General features: G+C 37.2%; 2 protein-coding genes across 4 annotated transcripts in view; both read right to left on the bottom strand.

The window, feature by feature from the left end:
* Positions 1-291: 291 nt before the first annotated feature.
* LOC120077089 (probable DNA helicase MCM9) overlaps positions 292-26,044 on the bottom strand; it is a 66,520-nt gene continuing 40,767 nt past the window's right edge. For 2 of the 3 annotated variants that reach the window (XM_039030952.1, XM_039030954.1), the window contains 10 exons: positions 19,784-19,900; positions 18,839-18,911; positions 17,800-17,866; positions 15,457-15,538; positions 4,247-4,368; positions 4,096-4,163; positions 3,718-3,827; positions 1,563-1,610; positions 1,330-1,482; positions 292-660 (listed from right to left, as the gene is read on the bottom strand). In XM_039030952.1, coding sequence (XP_038886880.1) covers positions 608-660; positions 1,330-1,482; positions 1,563-1,610; positions 3,718-3,827; positions 4,096-4,163; positions 4,247-4,368; positions 15,457-15,538; positions 17,800-17,866; positions 18,839-18,911; positions 19,784-19,900 — 893 coding nt within the window. In that variant the 3' untranslated portion in view covers positions 292-607. Of the gene's footprint in view, positions 661-1,329; positions 1,483-1,562; positions 1,611-3,717; positions 3,828-4,095; positions 4,164-4,246; positions 4,369-15,410; positions 15,539-17,799; positions 17,867-18,838; positions 18,912-19,783; positions 19,901-26,044 lie in introns of all 3 variants that reach the window. The other variant, XM_039030953.1, reaches the window with a different exon arrangement.
* LOC120077091 lies at positions 20,472-25,288 on the bottom strand. Its single transcript, XM_039030956.1, has 2 exons — positions 23,648-25,288; positions 20,472-23,411 (listed from the first exon to the last, which is right to left on the bottom strand). Exons 1-2 carry the CDS (start codon positions 24,111-24,113, stop codon positions 23,383-23,385), a joined length of 495 nt encoding a protein of 164 aa, XP_038886884.1. The 5' UTR covers positions 24,114-25,288; the 3' UTR covers positions 20,472-23,382.

Here is a 26,044-nt window from a genome sequence, read left to right as displayed (position 1 = left end):
GGCCGAGAAGGATAAGTCATTATAAGGAGCTATCCTAGCTCAACACATGAACATATACTTTTAACCTCGAGGTCTGAGATTCAATCTCTCAGCCACATATTTTATATAAAAAGAAAAACTATAGTTAAAATTCAAGTATTTTGAATTTAAATCAAAATTAATATTTGATACCATGCCTTTTATAAAAAATTTCAAAATAACCAGTAAAATTAATATAAACTCAATTCATAACCATATACACTAAAAAAACTTAACAATTAAACATTAAATTATTAAAGACAAAAAAAAATATTACATAAATTCAAATTATAGTATATTATTATAAATTATCTGGGGATTTAAAGATATTGTTGAAACAACATCATCTCACATTCTCAAGCAGAAATCTAGCAAAACAAGCATAACTATCTAAATAATCTCGGACGTCCTTACAAATTTTTCTTCGAAACAAATGTGATTGTACGCAGATGCCAGACATATATATTTTTTGGTATCTACAACTTCAAGCATGTGAGGATGTCGACTATCTTGATTCTCAAAAAACAAAAACAAAAACAAAACGACGGCCCTTGAAAAGGGTTCTTTCCGCCTTCCATCATGGTAATGTCTATTCTTCCATCGACTTCAGCTTCTCAAGGATCAAAATTTCTTGCTTTGCGTCTAGTACAGCATGGAGTCAAGAATTCAACATCAGGCAGCAATGTGTACAAAGAATGGCATGAAACAAAACAATGCCCCTAATCTTAACACTAATTTTTATGCAAAGAATTAAGAAATGGATACAGGAGAATGAACGAGGTTAACAAAAGAAATGCCTCATTCCTAACATAATTCCTTAGCAAACTTTGAGTTTGAAAGGCAGAGAAACTAGTATGTTGAAAACTATAAGATAATTCCAAAATACTCAGATGGGCTGTCTAACCACAAACTGAAGATAATATTTAGGTATACACGAATTTCTAGTTTATATAATTTATATCCTATAACATTTTTCATCCCAAGTTTTGCTAGGAAATAGTTCTTATACTTTGGAAAAGAAAAGAAGAAACATGAGTGCTTGATCAAGTCCTTACACTATAAGTTCCTCTGATTTTGAACAGGAAGTTTGTTGGATTCATTCACTTGCTAACATTTCATGCGCAAGTCGTTTTTTAATATAGTTTAACCGAGTAATAATGTAAATTTAAAACCAATTTCATATTATGCAGAGACAAATTCCTATTAGTGGCTTGGTAGCAACTTTTATATTTCCTTTTATAGCTAATATATTTTAGTTAAGATGCATGACAAAGTAACAATTATAAATTTAAACATAGCAAGGAAGGATACATTCCTCATCTGGGTTCTCCGTAAAATTGGAGTGCAAGGCATTCCCAACACTATCCACTAAAGCTGAGGTCGTCATGGATGATTCGACGCACAAAATAGCCGTAATGGCATCGAGCCGGGTAACCTCATTTCTAAACATGAGGCGTGCATGCGCTGCAACATTGATGGAGAAGAAGCATTAGAAGGGAAATGAGAATTTGTCAAGGAAACAGTGAAACATAAGACGAACAAACCTTGAGCTAAGCGTATCAAGCTTTCAAGCATGCGTACTGTTGTCCTGGCTGCATGGTTTAAGAATCTAGAATTAGAAGGATAAAATTAGACCAATTTCTTAAAATTGTAACGACCCAGATTTGTACGCATACAGGAAATTAAATGTCAAATAATAAGCAGGATGAAATTTTATTTAAAGGGGTGGAAATTTAGGGAAAAAAAAATAATAATAATAAATAAATAAATTGAAAATTGGAAATTTATTCATTATCCAAAAAATAATGAATAAGGGAGCGAGCGGGAGCGAGAAAGTGGGAGAGAGCGAGAGCCACACCAGCGAGAAAACTGGAGAAAACGAGATTCTGAGAAGGGAGTTGCACGATCGAAGGAAGAATTGGAGAGCGAGAAACCCAGCGAGCGATGCTAGCGAGATTGAGGCTGGCGAGAGTAGAAAGAGCGAGATCCTTGGAGAGAGCGAGAATTGTAGCAAGGAAGTTGGAGAGAGCGAGAGTAAAGAGAGCTATTCTTAGCGAGACAGTAGGAAAGAGCGGGAGTGGGAGCGGGAGCGAGAGCGAGACGGAAGAGAAAATTTGAGAGCGAGAGTGGAGAGAGCGGGATTTCCAGCAAGAAAGCTCCAGAGTAAATTCCTAGCGAGAAAACGGGAGAGAGCGAGATTTGGACAGAAGCGCGAATTATGCGTTAAATTTGGCCACGATCTTATAGATTATACTTGGAAAAATCCTAAAATTGAATACAAACAAAGAATGATGACGTAAGGGCAAACGTTACCAAAATTAGGTGTCTTATTGAGAGGAATCCATAAACCATAAGTAATTTTAAAGAAGCCACCTGTACGATGATTTGTCATACTGAGAAGAGCTGAAAACTACTATAAATAAGACCCTTTGCCGAAGATTTAACCCATTCTCAAACAAATCTCAGTAACATAATATCGTGTTGAAAAAGTAAGTGTGAGTGAGGAAGTTCTGTGAAGATTAAAAGAGAAAAGCTCGGGTAAAGTGCTGCCCAAATTTCTTCTTTTGATTAAAAAAGGGAAAACTCTGCTGATAAAATCATAAAGAATAATAAGAATAATTAGATCACAGTCAAGGTAAGTAGTTATCTCACCCTCTTCTTAAATGTTCTATGGTAGTGTTACCTTTATTATATTGCATGGTTATGTTAATTGTTTTTATATGCATTACATGTTTAGAACACGTTTCTCTACAAGGGACCAATGCATTATGTTTGTTCACGATTACGTTAAAACCAAGTTTTAATTAGGTGTAAGTTATGCTTCCAGTCTAACCTTATGGTTATGCTAATGGTTGATGTTGGATGCGACTCTGGCCCTACTGACTGCATGACCCGCTAATCATCAGATGGGTTAGTTTCCGCTTAAGTCCTCATCTTCCTATCAGGCGGGAAAGATTTATGTTGGAAGCATAACGTTTATGCTAATGGTTGATGTTGGATGCGACTCTGGCCCTACTGACTGCATGACCCGCTAATCATCAGATGGGTTAGTTTCCGCTTAAATCCTCATCTTCCTATCAGGGCGGAAAGATTTATGTTGGAAGCATAACGTTTATGCTAATGGTTGATGTTGGATGCGACTCTGGCCCTACTGACTGCATGACCCGCTAATCATCAGATGGTTAGTTTTCGCTTAGGTCCTCATCTTCCTATCAGGGCGGAGAGATTTATGTTGGAAGCATAACCGACCACCACATGTTAATATACGTTTTCGGTCCCAATCATATGTTTTCATGACATGTTGCTTGTGATTGTGCATTTGGTCACTACCCTACGTGAGAACTACTTACTGGGTATATATATTGTACTCATCCTATATTTTTTACAGACTTTGTAGTAAGAACACAGCGTAGAGGGCAGAGTTGAACGTCGCTCAAATGGCCAACCATCAAACTCACTATTATAGACACATGCATTTTGTACCACCACGCTAATGTTTTTTATGGATCCTGGTGTTTTGATAAATAAATTTCTATATAGTTTTTTTTCTATCTAATTAATAAAATTTAGATATATTCTTTGAAATTTCAACCAAAACTCATCTCATGATAGAAAAGTCTAAGTATGCATGTCGTAGCGGTCGGATCATAAGGTGTAAGGATCCGGACGTTACAAAAATAGACCATTTTCAAGTGGGACCTGCATTATCCATTGCTGATCTTCTTTGAAGCTGATAATAGTTTGAAATAATTTGCTCAGCCTCCTCAGTCAGGACCGGTCTGAAGTATCCTTTTACGAATTGGATGTATCTGGAAAATGTTTTAAAATTAATATGTTAGCTTAAGCAGTTCCTCCTCAAAGGTTAAATCACTAATGATTGGGGCCTCAGGTGAATTTGCCCATTCATCGACAATCAAGTCACATCTTGCTAGTAATACTTGGTATGAGATTAAAACTGGTTGAGATTAATTCCCCTGTTAGGCCTCCAATTTATTAAAGAATGAAATTACAACAGTAATTTATCCTACTATTGAAATTCAAAAGGTAAACCAAATCTTGTTGTGAAGAAACTCATACCTTCGAAGCATAGTAAGAGGCCAGTTACTTGAAAGATCATTGTCACACTTTCCCTTTTCTTGTTCACACTACAAATAATCATCATTAAACAATTACAAAAACATAAAATAAAAAAAAGGAGTTGATAACATAAACAGGAGATCAGATTTACCTCAGTGAGAATATGAGATGAAACTACTGCATCCCATTCAGGGTTTTTTGTATCTAAAAGCACAAGCACGATATCAAATCTGCTCAATAAGGGACCGGAGAGTGTTGTATTGACAGAGAGAGCTAATCACGTAAAGGAAGACAAAATATTTCTTTCTAACGTAGATAGATCTATGCAAGCACACAAGTATGCGTGCACATATTCAAAGGAGACGGTGTAGAAGGTGGAAAAAAAAATAGAGGAAGTAAAAGCTATAGATATCGTTAGTACAACACATAGGGATAAATCTTTGGTCATATTTACCATGAAACGAGAGTTATTAAGATGAAAATTGAACTCTTAAACAGAGTAATAAGTTATATCATAAGTACTGTTTAATATGCCTTGTGTATTTTTTAAACAAATATTTTCTATTTAAAGAGAACAAGATAAGATATCCTCCCAAAATCTACCCAATAATTTTTTTTTTTTTATAAGAAACAGATGGGTATATTTCATCAGAGAACAAAAGAGAACCTAACGGCAAGGGGTTGAGAAGACCCCTCCCCAAAGCACTAGTGAAGAAGAGCCTTCCAATCGTTAAAAATCATTGAAAGGCTATAATAACAAAAGAATTTGGTGTAGTTAGTGCACCACCAAGAGGCTATGTATTGAACAACAATCCAAAAAGAATCAAAAGAAGCAAACTTGTCTTCACAAATTCTACTATTCCTTTCCTTCCACAGGCATCACAAAAGAGACCGAGAAACACACTTCGAGAGAATTTTCCCTCTACTATCGACGGCAAAACAATCAAGCCCATCAAACATCCAGTCATCAACTTTGTTTGGAAGGCAGCACTCCAAATCAAAAGTTCTAAACAAAAGAACCCATCCCCTGGTAGCAAATTCACAATGCAGAAATAAGTGATCCAAGGGATTCCTCATCTTCCAAGCAAAGGCAACAAAAAACGATGTTGAAATATAGTGCATTAGCCCTAAGGGCATATTTGTCTTTTCCTTTATGCCTACTAGAATTAGGTTTCCCTCATGTCATTTATATTTGAGATTGGGGTCTCTTGTATATATGACAATAAAATAATAAAAACTTTTCTATCGTGGTTTTTTCTCCCTGTATTAGGGTTTTCCACGTAAACCTTGTGTTATCTCTTTTCTCCTTTACTTTCAATATGGTATTAGAGAAAGGTGATGAAAACCTAGCCTCGATAGAAGAAATTCAGTCATCAGACGTGGTTGGTGATGGAGTAATAGCCGACCCAACTAATATGGCCATGATTCAAGTGGTCGTAGATCGGTATCTCCAGACAATCTTGAACCCAACACAGCAACAGCCGACTGGGGAGCAACCACCGATAGTCGTCAACCCTACAGCCGTCGGAGCCACGCCATCGAGCAATCGCAACCCAGCCTTCGAGTAGCCGCAGACGACCCAAACGACATGCGGTCCAAACGCAGTCGGCACGCCGTTTTTTCCACAACCGCAGCAGGCGTCGGGCGGGTTTGCTTCAGTATCCAGGTCGGGTCAGCCGATCGTGCACCTGTCCAGCAACCAGGCGATCGCGTCCAAGCAACTCCCGTGCCAGCTGTTTGCGGTTCCTCCCGAACCGTCAACCGCACATCCTTCAGCCGCAGCAATACCTGGTCGTGCATCTTCTAGCAACAGTGCCGAAGTGTTTGGGCAGTACCCTAATGAAGCCTCTTACCAATTTTTTGGTTCCTTCCAGCAATAGGGGTCCCTCCCGAATGTGTATCCGATTCAGCCTCAATATCGAGTGGGTGACTCTATGGGTGAGAATTTCATTCCCATCTCCTATGAGTAGAAACAGTCGAGATTAGAGACCCATGGGGAACTCCAACAACAATTAGCGAGTCTCCAATAATAAATGGCGGTTCTTGGGGCAAAACTAAATGGCCATGAGTCTTCCAGTCTTCCAATCTATTCAAAAAACCCGATAACAATGTTTCCTACTCTACCTACTGCTAATTTGTTAACTGGAACTTTGGGAAACTCTGTAGGAATGATCACAGGAGAGAAGCTGAATGGTCAAAACTACTTCTCTTGGTCCCAAACAATTAAGATGGTCCTTCAACGGCACCATAGATTTGGGTACTTAACCGGAGAAATATCGCGACCGAGCCCTGTGGATCCTCAAGAGCAGGTCTGGAAGGCAGAAGATTCTTTACTTCGTTCGATGTTGATAAGTAGCATGGAACCTCAAATTGGAAAACCTTTTCTATATTCAACCATTGCACGGGATATTTGGGATGCGGTCCGTAGGTTATATTCTAGAAGGCAGAACGCATCTCGCCTGTATACTTTATGTAAACAGGTTCATGAGTGCAAACAAAGGAGCATGAATGTAACGTCATACTTCAACAAGATGTGTTTGTTATGGCAAGAAATGGATTTATGTTGGGAGATCATCTGGAACTGTCAACATGACGGAATTCAGTACTCAAAGATAGAAGAGGTTGATCGTGTGTATGATTTTCTTGTGGGGTTGCACCCCAAATTTGATACGGTTCGGAGTCGAATACTAGGGCAAAAGCCGATACCGTCTCTCATGGAGGTCTGTTCAAAGGTTCGATTGGAAGAGGATAGATCGAGTGCAATGAATGGGTCTGGGGTTACCACTGTAGAGTAAGCCTGTCTCTTATACACATCTAGATGTGTATAAGAGACAGATGGTCGACCTCCTAATGGTAAACATCGCCCCCTAAATGACAAGTCAAAATCTGGGCATGCTCTAGTGAGTGAATTGATTAAGGGGGCCACATAACCTCAGATACAACCTCAGACACAACCTCCGGTGACTAACCCAGATGATTCTGGTACCATAGGGATCGGAAAAGTTGTTCAATCAGGTAACCCTCAATCTTTTAGTTTCCTCGTTAAAAGGAATGAGTTATGGATTCTAGATTCAGGAGCGACCAATCACTTGACTGGCTCATCTGATTGATTCCTCCGGTACTATCCGAGTGCTGGAAATATAAGGATTCGTATTGCAGATGGGTCATTTGCTCCTGTTGCAGGAAAAAGCAGATTGTCACCATTTCAGGGATTAATTCTACAAAATGTCCTACATGTGCCAAAATTTCTTACAACTTGTTATCAATAAGTAAAATAACAAAATATTTGAACTATAAAGTTGTCTCCTCACCAGATGCTGCTTTGTTTCAAGACTTGAGTACGGGGAAGACGATTGACACTGCCCAATATGACAGGGGCCTCTATTTCCTTTCTAAAGATGCTTCCTCTAGGAATTTGTTTAGGACTAGTTTTTTATCTTCATTTACTATGTCTAAAAAAGATTATTTATTGTGGCATTTGTCTTGGACATCCAAGTTTTCAATATATGAGATATTTGTTTCCCCATTTATTCCATAATGTGAATATTTCTTCTTTGTCTTGTGATGTCTATATACGTGCTAAACAGCCTTGTGTTTCTTTTGTCTCTCAGCCTTATAAACCTACCCTATAAAGCACCGACACTCCTAAGATGGTTAAGTGTCAGTGTCGGACACGTGTCGGACACCGACACGCCTCCGACATGTGTCGGACACGCCAGTTGGCGTGTCGGATATTTTATTATTTTTTTAAATGGCCGACACGGCGGGGACACGGGTGGGACACGGTTGGGACACTTCTGGGACACGGCGCTGCAAAATTAAAGAGAAAAACAGTGAAAGCTTATAAAATTAAAGTTAGCAACCCAAAAGCATCAGCCCAAGCCCAAAACTTTTAGGTTTTTGTGTTTTTTATTTTAATTTCTCAAATTATATTATTCCTTTCCACTTTTCTTTTCTTCAAAATATCAGAAGCAGAACTCCTCGAGTCCACCCGCCCAAAACGCCTCACCTCCACGCCCACTCGATCGACTTCACGCCCAGACTCGCTAGACTTCGTTCGACTTCACGCCCAGCCGACTTCTCCACGCCCAGACTCGTCGACGACTTCTCCTCACCCAAACTTCGTTTGACTTCTTCTCCACGTCCAACTTCGTTCGATTTGGTTTGTTTCTTCTTTTATTTTTTTGCATTTTTCTCCCAACCTCCTATTTTTGTTTGAACATTTAAATCTTATTTTGTTTTTTTTTATTTTATTTAAAAAGTATGGCAGAATCATCTTCAAGTCATACTGAAATCAACTCAAAAATGACTACCGACAATGATACAAAACCATTATGGCAATATGTTACAAAAAATGAGAGATTGAATGAAGGGGGAATATTTCTTGGCAATGTAATTGTTGTCAAGAAAATAGAAAAAGTTCTTATACAAGAGTTAGGGCGCACCTACTAAAATTAAGTGGATTTGGGATTGGAATATGTAAAAAAATCACCCCTAAAGATCTTGCTGAAATGCAAAAATTAGAAGATGAAGCTAAGACGCGTATTGGAAGGAATGCACCTAAACAAGTTCCTTTACCACCTTCACGGCATATACAAACTGAATCTCAATCTTTTGGAATGTCAACACATTTTCTTTGGTTGCAAATAATGCTTTGTCGAGTTATATACCTCCAGGGTATAATAAATTGAGAACGATTCTTCTCCAAAAAGAAAAAGCAAATATAGAGAGATTGTTGCAATCTGTGAAAAGTACATGGTCTCAAAAGGGGGTAAGTATTGTCAGTGATGGATGGAGCGATTTGCAAAGGAGACCATTGATTAACTTTATGGCAATTACAAAAGGAGGACCAATGTTTTTTAAAGCTGTAGATTGCTCAGGTGAGAATAAAGACAAATATTTCATAGCAAATTTGATGAAAGAAGTTATAAATGAGGTGGGACATGAGAATGTGATTCAAATAATCACTGACAATGCTGCAAATTGTAAGGGTGCAGGACAAATTATTGAATCACAGGATAAATACTCCTATTTATGATATGATCAGAGATTGTGATACGGACAAACCTTGCCTCCATTTTGTATATGATATGTGGGACACCGTGATTGAAAAAATAAAGGTGGTCATCTATAAACATGAAGGAAAGCATCCAGATGAATCATCATTTTATGGAGTGGTGCATCAAATTTTGATTGACCGTTGGAATAAAAATAACACTCCTCTCCATTGTTTGGCACATTCTTTAAATCCAAGGTATTCTAAGACATCCTAGATCTTTATTTTATATTTTCAATTTCTATGCACACTCTAAAGTTGGGTATATTTTATAATTTTATTTTAGGTATTATAGTCCACAATGGCTTGAAGAAGACAAGACTCGAGTTCCACCACATAAAAACTTAGAAGTATCAAGAAGAGAGGATGAAGTGTATCAAGAGATACTTTAGTTCAGAGAGAGCGAACAAGAGTAACATTGAATTTGCCAATTTCTCTATAATGTCTTCAGAGTTTGCTGAACATGATTCCATACGTGATAGATATAATATGCCTCCGAAGAGTTGGTGGGCCATCCATGGTGCCTTTACTCCAACTTTACAATCACTAGCTATGAAGTTACTTGTTCAACCTTCATCTTCCTCGTGTTGTGAGTGAAATTGGAGTACATATTCATTTGTGCACTCCATGAGAAGGAACAAGATGACACCAAAACGTGTAGAAGACTTGGTGTACATCCATAGCAATCTACGTCTTTTATCAAGAACTCCTGAATATTTCAAAGGAGAGACGAAATGTGGGACATTGCTGGAGATTCATTTGATTCATTTGAAGATGCAGGAATGCTTGAAGTAGCTAGTTTATTTTTGGACAAACCAAAATTGGAAGCTGTAGTTTTTACTGATGATGGTGATCAGAATGAAGTTTCGAGTAGTTAAGAGGACATTGGACAAAAATGAAGAAAATATGGCTTGGCTTCTTCGATTCTATTTTGTGGTTTTGTAACTTTTGTGGTGTTCAACTAATTACTTAAACAGTTAAACTTGTTACGACTTATGACATTGGACCGTTAGTCATCTACTCATCTTATTTATGGTTGTATCTTGTATGGTTGTTAATGATGTTTTTAAATGGAATATTTTCCAATATGTTTATTTCACGACATATATTTAATTTTTTAACTAAAAAAATGTGTCCCCGACGTGTCGTGTCCTACTTTTTTGAAAATTGGTGTGTCGTCGTGTCGCGTGTCAGTGTCCATGCTTCTTAGAACCTACCCAGCCTTTCCACTTGATCCACAGTGATGTTTGGGGCCCTTCAAACATCTCTACCGTATCCGGTAAACGATGGTTTGTCACATTCATCGATGATCATACTCGACTTACATGGGTATACCTCCTTTCTGATAAATCCAAGGTCATGTCTACCTTCCAACAATTCTATACCACTATCTTAACTCAGTTTAATACAAAAATTGTCATCCTTCGAAGTGACAATGGGCATGAGTTTGTTAATCACACCCTCCGGGAATTCCTACGTCAAAAAGGGTCATCCATCAAAACTCTTGTGCTTATACTCCGCAACAAAACGGGGTGGCTGAACGAAAAAATCGCCATCTCATTGAAGTTGCTCGTTCTTTGATGATTTTGGTGTCTCTCCCATCGTACCTATGAGGAGACACGATCCTCACTACAGCTCATCTCATTAATAGGATGCCTTCACGTGTTCTAAAGTTTCAAACACCCTTTGAGTGCTTTAAAGAGTCCTGCTAGTCTACACGTCTTATCCCTAAAGTTCCTTTGCGTGTGTTTGGGTGTACAGCTTTTGTTCATACTCACGGTCTTCACCGAACTAAGTTTGCCCCACGAGCTTAAAAGTGTGTATTTGTCGGGTATCCCTTTCATCAGCGAGGCTATAAATATTTTCACCCACCTTCTATAAAGTACTTTGTCACTATGGATGTCACGTTCCTTGAAGATGAACCATTCTTTCCCGTTAGTCGTCTTTAGGGGGAGACCACGAGTGAAGAGATTAACAGTTCCACATACTCCGTACCTATTAGTTTCAATCTTGAGCCTAGTTCTACTGTTCCTGAACCCAGTTTACCCGAACCTGGTCCTGATATTCCAGTGCCTAGTCCCGAACCTGGTCCTGATATTCCAGGGTCTGTCCTCCCTAATATTCCAATGTCTATCCTCCCTACTAGACAAATGCCCTCGATAACATACTATAAGAAGAATCTCAAAAAGGAAACCTAGGAAATTCCTGTTGTTCCATCGGAAAGTGTCCAAGCATCGGAACTAGCTCAGGTTCAAGATCCTATTGTTTCAGAGGTCCTTGAAAAGAAGTCTAGGCACAGAGAAGATGGTGAGACAAACTTAGAGAAGGTTGAAATTATAGAAGGTAATAAGGTGCTGAAAGACTGTCAAGAAGGTGAAAATTTGTCTCAGAAGTTTGATACTGGAGAGAGGCCGACAAAAACTGGAAATTATGATACCACTCTTGATATGGCAATTGCTCTAAGGAAAGGAACCAGGTCATGTACAAAGTACCCTATGGACAGTTTTCTGACCTATAGTAACTTGTCTCCTGTTTTTAAGGCTTTCACTACTCAACTGGATGCCCTAGCAATACCTATCAGTGTGCATGCAGCCATGGAAGTTCCCGAGTGGAGAGCAGCAGTAATGGAAGAAATGAGAGCTCTCGAGGCGAACCAGACTTGGGATTTAGTGGCTCTCCCTAGAGGTCACAAGACAATTGGTTGCAAATGGGTGTTTACAGTGAAGTATAAGTCTGACGGAACGCTCTAGAGATATAAGGCTAGGTTAGTTGCTAAAGGGTTCACTCAAACGTATGGGATTGATTATTCAGAAACTTTTTCCCCAGTGGATAAGCTCAACACGATCCGAGTTCTTTTGTCTGTTGCCGTGAATAACGATTGGCCTCTACATCAACTGGATGTAAAAAATGCCTTCCTGAATGGTGAGTTAAGAGAAGAGGTTTACATGAGTCCTCCTCCAGGCTTCGAAGCTAAATTTGGGAACCATATTTGCAGACTCAGAAAGTCCTTATATGAGTTGAAACAGTCTCCGAGAGCGTAGTTCGATAGGTTCATAGTGTTTGTTAAATCCCAAGGGTTTGTTCAAGGGCATTCTGATCATACATTGTTCACCAAAAAATCACTTTCAAGGAAGATTGTTGTTTTGGTGTTTATGTCGATGATATCATTTTATCAAGGGTCGGCAAAAATTGTTAAACTAAAACAAAGGATGGCAGGCGAATTTGAGATAAAAGATCTTGATAGTCTGAGGTATTTTCTCGGGATGGAAGTGGCAAGATCGAAAGCCGGAATATCAATGTCTCAATAGAAGTACACTTCGGACCTGTTAAAGGAAACAGGAATGACTGGATGCAAACCCATTGACACTCCTATTAAGGTCAATGGCAAACTGAAAAACATTACGGAAGGAGTTCATGTAAATAAGGAGAGGTATCAACGCTTTGGAGGAAAACTGATTTACCTATCTCATACTACATCCGACATCTCCTATGCTATGAGTGTAGTATGTCAGTTCATGTAGAATCCATATGAGGAACACATGTAAGCAGTGACTCGAATTCTGAGATATCTAAAGTCTACCCTAGGGAAGGGCTTAGTTTTCAGAAAATATGATACACGAAGCATCGAAGCATATACTGACTCAGATTGGACAGGTTCAATGACAGATAGAAAGTCAACCTCGGGATATTGTACCTTTGTATGGGGAAATTTGGTGACCTAGCGACGTAAAAAAACAAGGTATAGTTGCCAGAAGCAGTGTTAAGGCAAAATATAGAGCTATGAGCCTGAGAGTGTGAAGAAATATGGTTACAGAAAGTTTTGGCTGATCTTCACCAAGACAGTCCAGGTCCCATGAAGATGTATTGTGATAATAAGGCTGCTATCAATATCACCAACAATCCAATACAACATGATAGAACCAAGCATGTTGAAATTGACAAACACTTTATTAAAGAGAAGTTAAACCACGGGGTTATCTTTATTCCCTATGTCCCTTCAGTCCAACAGGTTGCATATGTTCTTACCAAAGGATTACCAAGACAGACGTTTGAAGCTTGTGTTAGCAAGTTGGGTCTTGCTGATATCTACACCCCAACTTGAAGGGGAGTGTTGAAATATGGTGCATTAGCACTAAGGGCATTTTTGTCTTTTCTTTTATGCCTACTAAAATTAGGGTTTCCCTCATTCTATTTATGTCTGAGGTTAGGGTCTCTTGTATGTATGATATTAAAATAATAAAAACTTCTTTATCGTGGTTTTTTCTCCCTATATTAGGGTTTTCCACGTAAACCTTATGTTATCTCTTTTCTCCTTTACTTTCAATAAACAACCTTACTTGAATAGGATATGTTCTATAAGTTGTACAACTATATCCTTGAGTTCTAAAGCAAGGGCAAGATAAGCAAGGGTCGAGAGAGGTATTTTTAAGCTTCCTTTGAAGCTTGTCATGAGTATTTAAGCCTCTATATGCAAGGGACCAAAGGAAGAATTCGACTTTTTTTTTTTGGGAATTTTAAGCTTCTGAACAAGATTCATCAGAGGAAGGGTGGAGGAGGAGGTTCTCTCAGTGATGTTTAAAAAGGTAGCTTTGGTAGTAAACTTCCTCAAGGAGTCAAGCTTCCACGTTAGGCAATCGCGACCTCCCTGAGGTGCCCATGAGTTTTTGACTTCCAAAATAGCAACCATATCACCCAACTCTATCAAAAACACTTCTTCTAAGGCCCAAATTCCAGGTTTGACTGGATGCACACCAATAGTCTGCAATCACAGTATCCTTTTTTAAGGATAAAGTAAAGATATCGGGGAATTTCTGTGCAAGGGGTTGAGAATCACACCAATTATCCACCCAAAATCTGATTGCTTTCCCATCGCCCACAATAAACTTAGTGAAATTATATATATATATATATATAAAAAAAAAAGTCTATGCTTTAAAATGCCATTCCAAAGTCTAGTTTCTCTTCCCTACTTAGGCATATTTGATGTCCAACCGTAAGCATCGACACCATAAATAGCCCCAATTATGTGTCTCCACAAAGCATTCTCATCCTAGCAAAACCTCCATAGCTATTTCATAAGAAGCTGTATTTTTTTTTAACAAAGGGACCCAATTCCAGGGCCACCATAAATAGTAGGAAGAGAGGTCGAATTCCAGTTGACAAGGTGGGAAGTAGGGTTGCAAGGACCCCATCCCAAACAAAATCTCTAATGATCTTTTCTAGGCGATTGGTAATGTTGACCAGAGCTTTTGCATAAAAGAGAAGAAGTAGCAAGGAAGACTATATGCTCAACAGGAATTAAACATGGGTAGATTGATACAATAGAAACCTCTTCTAAAATGCCTACCCCTAACCCAACAGATAAAGTACATTACATAGTTCATTTTAGGGATTAGCGACTTATCCATTCAGTGACTTTGGCACCGGACGTTCCAAAATGGGGTACTATCGGGTCATGTGAATTCAATAATAGAGGCCTGTTGGCATTTCAGCTTTCCTCTTTTGGGTGATAATTGATTGAGCTAGAGTCAGCCTACCTCCTTTAGAGAGGGAAATTCCTCTCAGCTATCCACCTTTAATATAAACCTCTCCTTAAGAAGCTTCCAAGTTTCCTTAGCACTGTGTTTCCCTCCTATAGGAAAGCCCAAGTACGTGAATGGAAGAGTTTCCACCTTGCACCCAAAACTCGTGGCATAAAGATTTACTTCCTTGCTATCAAGGTTAATCCCAATGATAGAAGTTTTTAGTAACATTAAGAGACAGTCCCGACCCTCAAAGAAACAGGTTGACAACAAACCACCAAGCCAAGAGGTTGAAAATTACGACTCAAATAGAATCAAATAATTTCTTCACCTGATTTTTGAAGTTTTGGAGACATTTGAGGGAAAATTTTGGTAACAGAAATTAGTTTTATGAAAATTGCAAACATAAATATCAAAGGGTTTTTCTTATAAAGGATTTGAATACACATTCAACATAAATATCAAGTGGGTTTTCTTGTTAAGGATTCGAATGCATGTACAAGCAGCAGGAGGATGCGCGTTCCCTGTGAGGCTGCAATAGGAAAAATAAAGAGAACGAAGAATGCAAGAGAAAATGCAGGAAATATGAACAGTTTTGTCAAAAGGATGAAAACAAAAGGGAGAACAGCATTTATAACCTCTCGAATGGGCCCGTCATTACCATCCCAGTAACAACCCAATAAGCAAACCAACCCCAAGTCTTTTAAACGCAAGTTTGTGTAATTTAGGAACCACACCTTAAGGTTATTAGATTAAGCCACATAAACAATGTGAAAATGATACGTTGTTCAGGGTCGTAATGTCCTTTAGGATTTGTTGCGCCAAATACTATCGTTCTAGTACTGAGAGTTGTTACAAGACCAGCCTAAAAGAGGAAAAAACAAAAAAAAAATAGGATAAGCATATAGGTGAAAGAAAATATGTAAAATAGTCTTCATGCAGATATACATACGCCTCGACTAAAGTAACTCAGCAGAAACAAATATGAAGGAAGATAACTACAAGGCCAGCCTTCTAACTTGAAGAAGGCATGGCCTGACAGCAGCTTACAAACACAGTGTCAGAGTTGTCATATATTTGTACATAGGTGTTATGCCTAATGAAAATCTGATGCTGACTCTTGCCATTTGCTTACTCTATTATTTTCTATCCTACTTGTACGTTCAATTATTGTGCTTAGGTTTTTTTTTTTTTTTTTTTTAAATCAGTTATCTTGAACAACGTATGCAGGATTTACCGAATTCTGTGTGGCTAACCTTCAAGTTAATACTTTATGTAACTCCTATGTTTTAGGCATTTATCAGTTTTGTTTGATAAAAATAGCATCCAAAGAAAACAGAAACAACCTCAAGTATAAACCAAGCTTCAAATGAAACAAATTGAAAACAAAAGCAGAAAACAGTAGAAATGATGATTCATGAAGATGAAAGAGAGAGCCTAGATAATTATCAATGCAACTTCCTGTACTTGTACTGCATCAAGATATCATCTTCTGTAACCATTCTTGGTCTTTTGTGAACTCTAATGTCCCAAATAAACACAATGCAAGCCCCAATATGAAAATAAGTAAGAACTGTGAAAAAATTACGTTTGCACTTGAGCATTGTCCACAATTTTATCTGCAATTTCTTTTTTAATCAGTCCTTAAGCTAACTTCTCTATTTCCTCTCTCTCCCCTCTCTCCTCTCTTCCCACCTTCGTCCCCTTTCTGCTTTTCAACACTCTCCTGCAACTTCCCTTCCCACTTCTGTTGGCGATGATTACTAGGTGTTCTCCTAAGCATGGTAGCATCTTTGGAAGCCTCATGATTTTTCCGTTTTATTGCGAATTGTAGAAGTTGGCTCTCTCCATGGCTATCTTGGTTTTGTGTTTATCAGAAATTAAAGAAGTTGAAACTGCAGTTGAAAGTTTGGAATGAGGAGAAATTTGACATCATTGGCCTTCAAAAAAAGCAAGCGCTCAAAGCCATCAGTTCCTTGAACGCTGCTGAGCAAAACCTTGGGTTTTTTGCTCATGAGTTCAGGGAGAGAAAAAAAACTTTATGCAGAGCTCAATTGGAAGATTAATACTAAGGCGAAATGCAAGCTTAAATGGAGACCCAAGGGACAAGGAAATGAGAATACCAAGTTCTTCCATAACTATACTACCACTAGATAAAAAAAAAAACCTCATCAAATAAATCCAAAATGGTTTTGGAGCTAGTGTGTTGAATGCAGACTTGCTTGTGAATGAGTTTGTGACCCTCTTCACTAAATTATATACAAATCAAATGTGGCAATCGTGTTATTCCTTCTAACATTTAGTGGCAGCAAATTGATTCTCAGAGTAAGGCTCTTTTAAAAGAACCATTTTCTGAAATTGAAACCAGAGAAGCCGTTGACGACTTGTGGGTTCATATAGTTACACTGGAGACTTTCTTGGAAAAAAAAAATGCTTGGAACATCATTAAAGGTGAGATTCTTAGGTGTTCCATGACCCTTTTTTTTAATAATGAAATAATACAAAGGATATACAAAAGAGCCCTATCAAAGGGTATACATAAAAAAAATTCCAATTAGCAACACGGTAACTTAAGCTATGATCTTTAAGGGGCGGCAAATGTTTCCACAACTTTATTGAAACTGGCATTCTCAACCGTTGCATCAAAAAACTAATTCTAATCCTAATTAATCAAGAAAACATATCATAATCCTAATCCTAATTAATCAAATTATAATCCTAATCAAATAAGAATTTGACCAAGATACCCCAACTTACACTAATCCTACTACATCACAAATTGACTGAAACTAAACTAGGTGAAATATCTCATCATTTCTATTCTTAAACTAAACTAAGTCTAATATATATTTTTAGGTTTATTTGAAGTTCACTCCTTCCTTTCAACTTTTCCCTCGTTTTCTGCTTCAGTCTCTCTCCCACTTCTCTTATTTAGGTATGATTCTAGAGTCTGCAGATAATTTACCAAAATTCATAGATAATACAGTGTGTTCACCCCTTTCTACATTACATAATGTTAATCATGTTCATCTCTAGTTCCAATATAGCATCTAAAGTATCACTATTACAGAGTCTAGCATGCTCTCAAAACATCAATTGACCATTTGTACTAGAGATAAATAATACCTTTGCGACACTTATAGTCTGCTGCTCCATTGCTTCATGGATTGTGGCTCTGTCATGTTCTCTCATGCTGATTTAAAAAAAAATGTATCCTAAGTTCCAAATAACATGAAAATTAACAAGCATCTTGATCATGGCCAGGGGCTAAAAGCTTTTCAAATCTACTTTTATTTATTTTTCCAAACGAAAAAGAATATATAAAATGGTTTCCATAAAATTTCAGCATAATGCATATGTAAGGAATATTAGGAAGGAAATATCAAGGATGCTATTAGAATATTGGAAGCGCACATATGTCATTTTAATTTTATCAACCACTTTGAGAAGAAAAGAAAAGAATACAAGGGTATACTTATACAGGAAACCAACCCCCACTAAAGAAAATGAGTCCAACTATGAACAATGTTGCCTATAGAGAGACACATATGTCAAGATAAGATTTGTTTCGTGAAAGGTGGTTATAAATATGGAAAACTAAATGGTTTTGCATTTTGGGGATAGGCAGAATTTGGAGAGTAATTTTCTTAGCAAAGTCCAGGCCTCTCAAAGTGATTTAGTTGGATATTGTAAATCTTCTCTTTCCTATTTTAATAGATTTTCTATCAATTTCAATTGCAATCTTCAGCTTCCTACCAGCATAGAGGCTAGCCACTTGTATTCGAAGTTTTTTTTAATTATTCCATAAGTGACATTTTCGTTAGTTGGAGACCCTTCCTAGGGGCATTTTTGGTGGGCTTGGTTTTTTATATTCCCCCGTAGTCTTTCATTTTTATTTTTTTTTTCCTTAATGAGATATTTTGTTTAGAAAAAACAAAGAGAAAAATCTAAGTTTCTTTTCTTTCTTTGTAAATTGTAAATCCCCATTCCTCATTGTTTCCTTTATGCCTTTTTCGGGCCCATTGACTAATATGTAGGAGCCTGTGAAGTTGAGTGAAATACAGAGATTTGAGGTCTTCATATTTATTCAATAAATCAGTTTCATATTTATTATACATGCAAGTTATAATATAAAATATCTATGTTTCCATTTAATCGAATGCACCTGTCCACTTCATCTATGCAACAAAGTCCTCCATCAGCTAGTACAAGTGCCCCAGCTTCCAGCATCCATTCGCCTATCAGTTCCATGAATATACAAATTAATTGTTTTTTAGGAAGGTGGATGAGATGCAAAAAGTCAGCAATTGAATGAAAAAGACCGTCCAAGACTGATAGTGTAGGTTAAAATTAGATTACCAGCCAAAGTTACTATGTTTAAAACACCATATCCACTGCACTTCTATTGATATTCCAAGACAGATGTAAAGCATGATTATGAGAGAAAGGGAGACGTGTATCTTATGCATAACTTATTTTTAAAGAAAACAAATTACCCCCGCACATATTTATTTTCTAAGATAAAATTTTATCATCTGAACAAGACTTCTTCAAGTTTCCACCTTTAGCTTGAAATTCAAATATGCTTGTCATGGCACTATGTTTCAAGATAGGAAGGATGTGCGTGTTTGTATTATCCAGTTTTGATCATTCATTGCTCCAGGTTCTTGATTTAGCATCAGAAGTGCTTGCCAATGGGAGCAGAACCATAAGCATCACTCATTTGGAAAGGAGCATTAGCAATAGATAATAGTTTGAAATACTTCACCTTTGGGCCAATAAACACACGTCAGATAAGGGATACTTCAAATTAGCTCCTAGTTCTCTAGAAACTGAAAGATCCCTTGGCCCAGGGAGGAAAAGGAAAAAGTAAGGGTACAACAATCTACCAAGTTGGGCAGAAATACAAAAGGACGATTACAACTGAGGTTTCGATTTAAACCAAAAGAAGAAATAGAAGCTCTTTATTAGTTTATATTAATTTTTCATTTCTCCTTACTGTGATATTGTTCTTTTTATTGCATTACTTTCCAAAAAAGTGACCAATAAAATAAACTTGATTCAGCAAATCAATCAATATGAATAAAAAGGAAAAGGTTTTGAAAGTTACCTCCATCCTTGACAGCAGCAACAGTTAATCCTGCGCTAGTGCTTCCTAATCCAGTGGTAATAACAGCTCGGTTGCTCAATTTGGCAGCAAATTTCAGGAACTGTGACTTTCCAGTACCTGGCACAGATGATCTCCATACATATCTATAAAGATCTAACATTGCACAATGCAGATTTTCAAGTTTAAATGCTGTTTTAATGAAAATTTAGATCCCTCTTTCGAAAGGAAAAAAATTAATTATATTTGTTAATAAGACTGCTGATTCAGACTGTTTCTGTAAACATATAAGGAGGCCGTAGGTCTCAAAATCCTAAAGTTTATCCCTCCGTCTACTTCACATTCGCAGATTCACATATAGTAACACTCCATGAGCCTTAGATTTAGAACTTCAATGGTAAAAGGCAAGGTTATTAAGTCGTGACACAGAATGTGTATCGAAATTGAATTTTAGTGTATGTATCGTAAGTTTTAATTAGGTAGATAACATTAATAAAGAAATAAATAGCCATGCTTTAAATGAATCCAAAATATATACAAACATAAACTAACTTGAAAGTTCAAAATAGCTCAAAAAAGAAAACATCCAACTAACTGCAAAATAAGTACGAAAAAACATTAAAAATTGTAAAACTCTTAGGTTTGAGAAAGAATCGGAATACTCTATTCATTCACCAAAGATATGAATATATACAAGTGTACAAAGCATAGAAAAGGAAAATATCACAAAATATTTACAAGAATGAAAAACCCTAACTATAGGATTATAACACTCCCCCTCAAGTTGGAGCATATATGTTAATCATGCCCAACTTGTTACATAGATAATCTATACGTCTTCCATCCAATGCTTTCGTGAAGATATCTCGTAATTGTTCTCCAGTCTTCACATATCTTGTAGATACCAACCCTTGTTGAATTTTCTCACGTACAAAATGGCAATCAACTTTAATAGGTTTAGTTCTTTCATGAAATACTGGATTAGACACAATATGAGGTGCTGCTTGATTATCACACCACAACTTTGTCGGTGTGGTGATTTCAAATCCCAACTCAACAAGAAGTTCATATATCCAAATCAATTCACACACAGATTGTGCCATTGTTCTATATTCTGATTCTGCACTTGAACGTGACACCATATTTTACTTCTTACTCTTTCAAGAAATCAAATTACCACCAACAAAAACACAATACCCTGAAGTTGATCTTCTGTCTTCTTTAGATCCTGCCCAATTGGCGTCTAAGAAACATTCAATATTAGTATGACCATAATCCTTATATAATAAACCACGCCCAGGAGCAGCCTTCAAATAACAAAGAATCGGTTCCAATGCAGCCCAATGATTAACTGTAGGACATGACATTTACTGACTCACAATACTTACTGAATAGGCTATGTCGGGTCGAGTCACTGTAAGGTAATTAAGTTTTCCCACTAACCTCCTATATCTTTCAGGATCTTTTAGCAATTCTCCATCTTTTGTGAACTGTAAGTTGGGCATCATTGGGGTACTACATGGCTTGGCCCCTAGCTTTCCTGTTTCAGTCAACAAATCAAGTACATATTTTCTCTATGATAATAGAATTCCTTTCTTGCTTCTTATTACCTCAATTCCTAAGAAGTATTTCAACATGCCCAAATCTTTTGTATGAAATTGACTATGAAGAAAGGTCTTTAGAGACTGGATACCTACAGCATCATCACCAATAATCACAATATCATCCACATATATGACTACAAGATGACACCACCCTCAGATCTCTTAAAAAAGACTGAATGATCAGACATGCTCTTCCGCATTCCAAAGCTTTCAATCACCTGACTAAATTTACCAAACCAAGCTCGTGGGCTCTGCTTTAAACCATACAAGGATTTACGAAGGCGACACACTGTTCCATTCTCCCCCTGAGCAACAAACCCTGGTGGTTGCTCCATATACACCTCTTCTTGAAGATCACCATGAAGAAATGCATTTTTAATATCAAGTTGATGTAAAGGCCAATGATTAATGAAGCTAATGAAATAAACAACCTCACAGATGCCATTTTTGCTACAGGAGAAAAAGTATCAGCATAGTCAACACCATAAGTTTGTGTGTAGCCTTTCGCTACAAGATGCGCTTTTAACCGAGCAACAGAACCATCAGGATTGACTTTAAATGTAAACACCCATTTGCAATTGATAGCCTTCTTTCTTGCAGGGAGAGAAACTAAATCCCAAGTACAATTATCATCTAAGGCAGTCATCTCCTCCACCATTGCGGCACACCAACCAGATGAGACAAAGCCTCATGAACAGTTTTAGGAATGGATATAGACTCTAAGGATGCAATGAATGAACATGTGGAAGACGACAAATGGTTATATGAAACAAAAGAGGAAATAGGATGAGCACATGTACGTTTACCTTTACGAAAAGCAATAGGGAGATCATCACTCGTTTCTGGATCCACTGACGAAGAAGACTCTGGTACAAGACATGGAACTGAAGGAAGTTGTCGTCGAGTATAGACCTTAACGATGGGTGGAAGAGTAGAGGTAGCCACAGGTAGAGATGAATCAAGAAGAGGATCGGAGGGAGAAATAACTGTGTAGACAAGGAAATCATCCTCTAATTCCTTATGCTCCCCCTGACTCTTATTCGGAGAGAATGATGGTGATGGAAAAAATGGGGTATGTTCAAAAAACGTGATATCAGGAGAGATGAAATATTTATTTAGACTAGGATAATAACACCGATACCCCTTTTGGACACGGGAATAACCAAAGAAAAGACATTTTAAGGACTTTGGATCCAGCTTGGTATGCTAAGGCCGAACATCCCGAACAAAGCAGGTACAACCAAATATTTTGGGTGGAATGGGAAACAAATTTTGCTTGGGGCGTAAAGTACGAAAAGGTATCTCACCCTTAAGAATGGAAGAAGGCATGCGATTTATTAAAAAACAAGCTGTGGAAACAGCATCAGCCCAAAAGGATTTTGGAACATGCATCTGAAACATCAAACCTCTGGCTGTCTCAAGGAGATGACGATTCTTTCATTCTGCAACCCCATTTTGAGATGGAGTATCGACACAAGAAGATTGATGAAGAATGCCATGGGCATCTAAATAAGACTTGAGTGTATGAGGGAAATATTCCTTAGCATTATCACTTCGTAGGATTTTAAGAGCACCACTAAACTAAGTTTGAATTTCAGCATGGAAGTTACGAAAATGAGAAAGTAACTCAGAACGACTTTTCATTAAATATAACCACGTAACACGAGAATAGTCATCGACAAATGTAACAAAATATCTAAACCCTCCTTTGGACTTAACAGGACATGGACCCCAAACATCAGAACGGACTAATTCAAAAGGAGCACTAGCTCGTTTATTGGCTCGGGGATACAAACTCAAACGATGAAATTTAGCAAACTGACATGACTCACAATCTAAAGAAGACAAATGTTGAAGTTGTGGACGAAGATTCTTCAACACAGAAATAGACGGATGACCCAAACGACAATGCTCTTCAAAGGGAGAAGACATGCTAGAGCATGTAATGGCCGTAGGTGTTTGTGGTTCAAAGATGTAAAACCTCCAAATTCCCACCCTTTACCAATAGTCTGTTTCGTCATAAGATCCTGAAATAAGCAATAACCAAGAAAAAATGAGACACAACAATGAAGATTACGAGTGAGTTTACTGATCAAAATCAAATTAAACGAGAAATGTGGTAAATTTAAAATTGATGACAGAGAAATTGATTCAGTGAGATGGACGATTCCTGATCTTAAAACAAGAGTGGAGGTTCCATCAGCTATAGTGACATTAGGTGAAGAGATAGATGTATAAAGGTTAGAGAATAAACTAGGGTTACCTGTCATATGGTCTGTAGCGCCAGAGTCAATGACCCATTTTGACGTGGAGGAAAGAAGGCATTTAGAAATGTTACCTGTCTCTGCGATGGCCGTAATGGGAGTAGAAGATGATGCCCTCAATGACTCTTGATACTGCTGAAATTTAGCAAACTCCTCTGCAAAAATCGTAATTGACTTGTCAAGATTATCAAGAGTAGAGGCGACATGTACAGAGAGTGATGGCATCCTCTGACCCTTACTCAGCAATTTTCTGCATTCACGCTTCGTATGGCCAGGTTTATGACAATAATAGCAAACAACACCTCCTAGATTAGATCTTTGGTTATTTGGATGACCTTTGAAGCTATTTGATTCAACTCCCTTATTACCTCTATAATCATTTGTGCGCCCAATCAAAGCACTGCTAGAATTAGATGATGTAACTGCTTGTGTCTTTTCAGTACGAAGTATTCGAAATTTGCACATCAATCTTGAAGTTTTTAAGGAAATGAAGAAGGGAGTAAAAGAGATCCAAAATTTGTTTGGAAAGATAACTCAAAACATGGATCAACTTCAAAACAATGGCAAAAGTTCAAGAAAGAAATAATTTAAGAATATCAAAACCTAAAGCTTGCTGGATTAAAAGAAGATCAAGAATTCAACCATGGTTGTGGAACCTTGCAAGAAGCACTTAAAGACAAAACTCTTAAGAAATTTGAATCCCACACATGGACCAATTGAGCAAGGAAGAAAAATGAGCGAAGAAAAATCAAGGGCAAATACTAGGAAAGTCGTGTTCAAAAAAGAAGACGTGATAATAGATGGAGGCAATTTCGGTGAAAAGGACGATAGTTATAGGCAACCCAATTTGAAGAAGTTCGAATCTTTGGTTGCAATCGATTGCATGGAAGACAAGAAGGAAGAATATGTGGTAACACATGATCCATTCTACTCGACCCACATGATCCAAGCCAACATGTGCGCTCAATTCCTGGCATGTGTTTCACGTGATCTAACCCCTTCGAATTTGTATGATCCAGCCCGGCTTCAGTCCTCCCCAGTTTCACTTTGCAGCCTCCCTATTTGTGGGACTATTTCAACTCATTTCTTCCCAAATCCTTGGTTATGCAACAACTTTTCAAATGGGTTTATGGGTTGCTTTGATACTCCAACTTTAACTAAAACGGTTGAGCAAAATCTTGGTGGCATGAGTGTATATATTTGGGATTTTTACAAATCATCGGGAAAAAGAAAAAAAAAGTTTTGTATTTTTTTCATTTTCTTTTCGAGACTTGAGGACAAGTTTTTTTAAAGAATAGAATGATGCAATAGGATTAGAGTATATTAAGGTATCTTGGTTAAATCCTTAATTAATTTGGATTAAGTTTAGTTTCCTTGAATAATTAGGATAGGATTGTTTTCTTAGTTTATTAGAATTTGAATTAGTTTCTTTGATTGATTAGGATTAGAATTAGTTTGCTTTTCAATTCACTATAAATTGAGGGATTGTCTTCTTGTATTGATAACTTCTGATTCATAATAAAAACTTTGATTTTATTATCAGAGATTTCTCTCATTTTATCCTTTAGGCTACATCCACCAACGACAACACCTTTCATTAATCTTCACCTCCCATTTTTTCTTATTTTAAGGCTTTTGTGAACTTGAAGATTAGGATATTGGGAAGCTATTCTCAAGTGGCAATATTTGAAGACCAATTAAGGTTAGAAGTTTTTTTTTTTACTTCCTTATCAGTTACTATGTTGAAGTTAAAAAATGATAGGAGGAAGTAAAGAGAAAAGTGGAGATCTGACATGGGACCATTGTGTTAAAGTCGAGGCAAAAATAGAAGGTTCATATTAAGATGTAACCACTGTGAAAAAGGAAATTTTCACAATAAAAAAAAAGTCAAACTATTTAAAGAAATAGCAAAAATAAAAAACACTGATAGACACTAATAAACTTCTATCAGCGTCTATCGGTAATAGACTTCTATTGGCTTCTATCACTGATAGACATTAATAGACTTCTATCAACCTCTATCAAAGAAGATTAAATTTTGCTATTTTGTGTAAATAGTTTTTCTTATTTTTCTAGTTTTGAAAATGCCCTTTGTGGAAATTCTTATTGGGGGTATTTATAGGATTAAACATCATCTAGCACATACTAGAAAAGATGTTGCTCCATGTAGTAAAGTTTCTGATGAGATTCCAGATATTTTTAAGAGTTTGTTGAATGGAAATAAAAGAAATAAAGATGGAGATGATTTTCATGATGAAGATTGCCGATAGGAAAAAGAAAAGAAAAAAAAAACTTATGATGGGTGCTTTTGGTAAAAGTGTACAAAAATCTAATTCTAATACCTTGAACAGTATGTGGAAGAAACCTGACAGAGAAAGTGTTTGTAGAGATATTTC

The sequence above is a fragment of the Benincasa hispida genome, chromosome 5 (genome assembly GCF_009727055.1).
Source record: "Benincasa hispida cultivar B227 chromosome 5, ASM972705v1, whole genome shotgun sequence".
NCBI lineage: Eukaryota > Viridiplantae > Streptophyta > Magnoliopsida > Cucurbitales > Cucurbitaceae > Benincasa > Benincasa hispida.
This window is presented reverse-complemented; position numbering and strand designations above follow the sequence as displayed.

Coding starts and splice junctions, on each gene's coding strand:
- LOC120077091 (XM_039030956.1), bottom strand. CDS start 24,113: ATGTGCAAATTTCGAATACTTCGTACTGAAAAGACACAAGCAGTTACA. Junction 23,412..23,647: donor CGCTACAGACCATATGACAG/GTAACCCTAGTT, acceptor TGCTTATTTCAG/GATCTTATGACGAAACAGAC.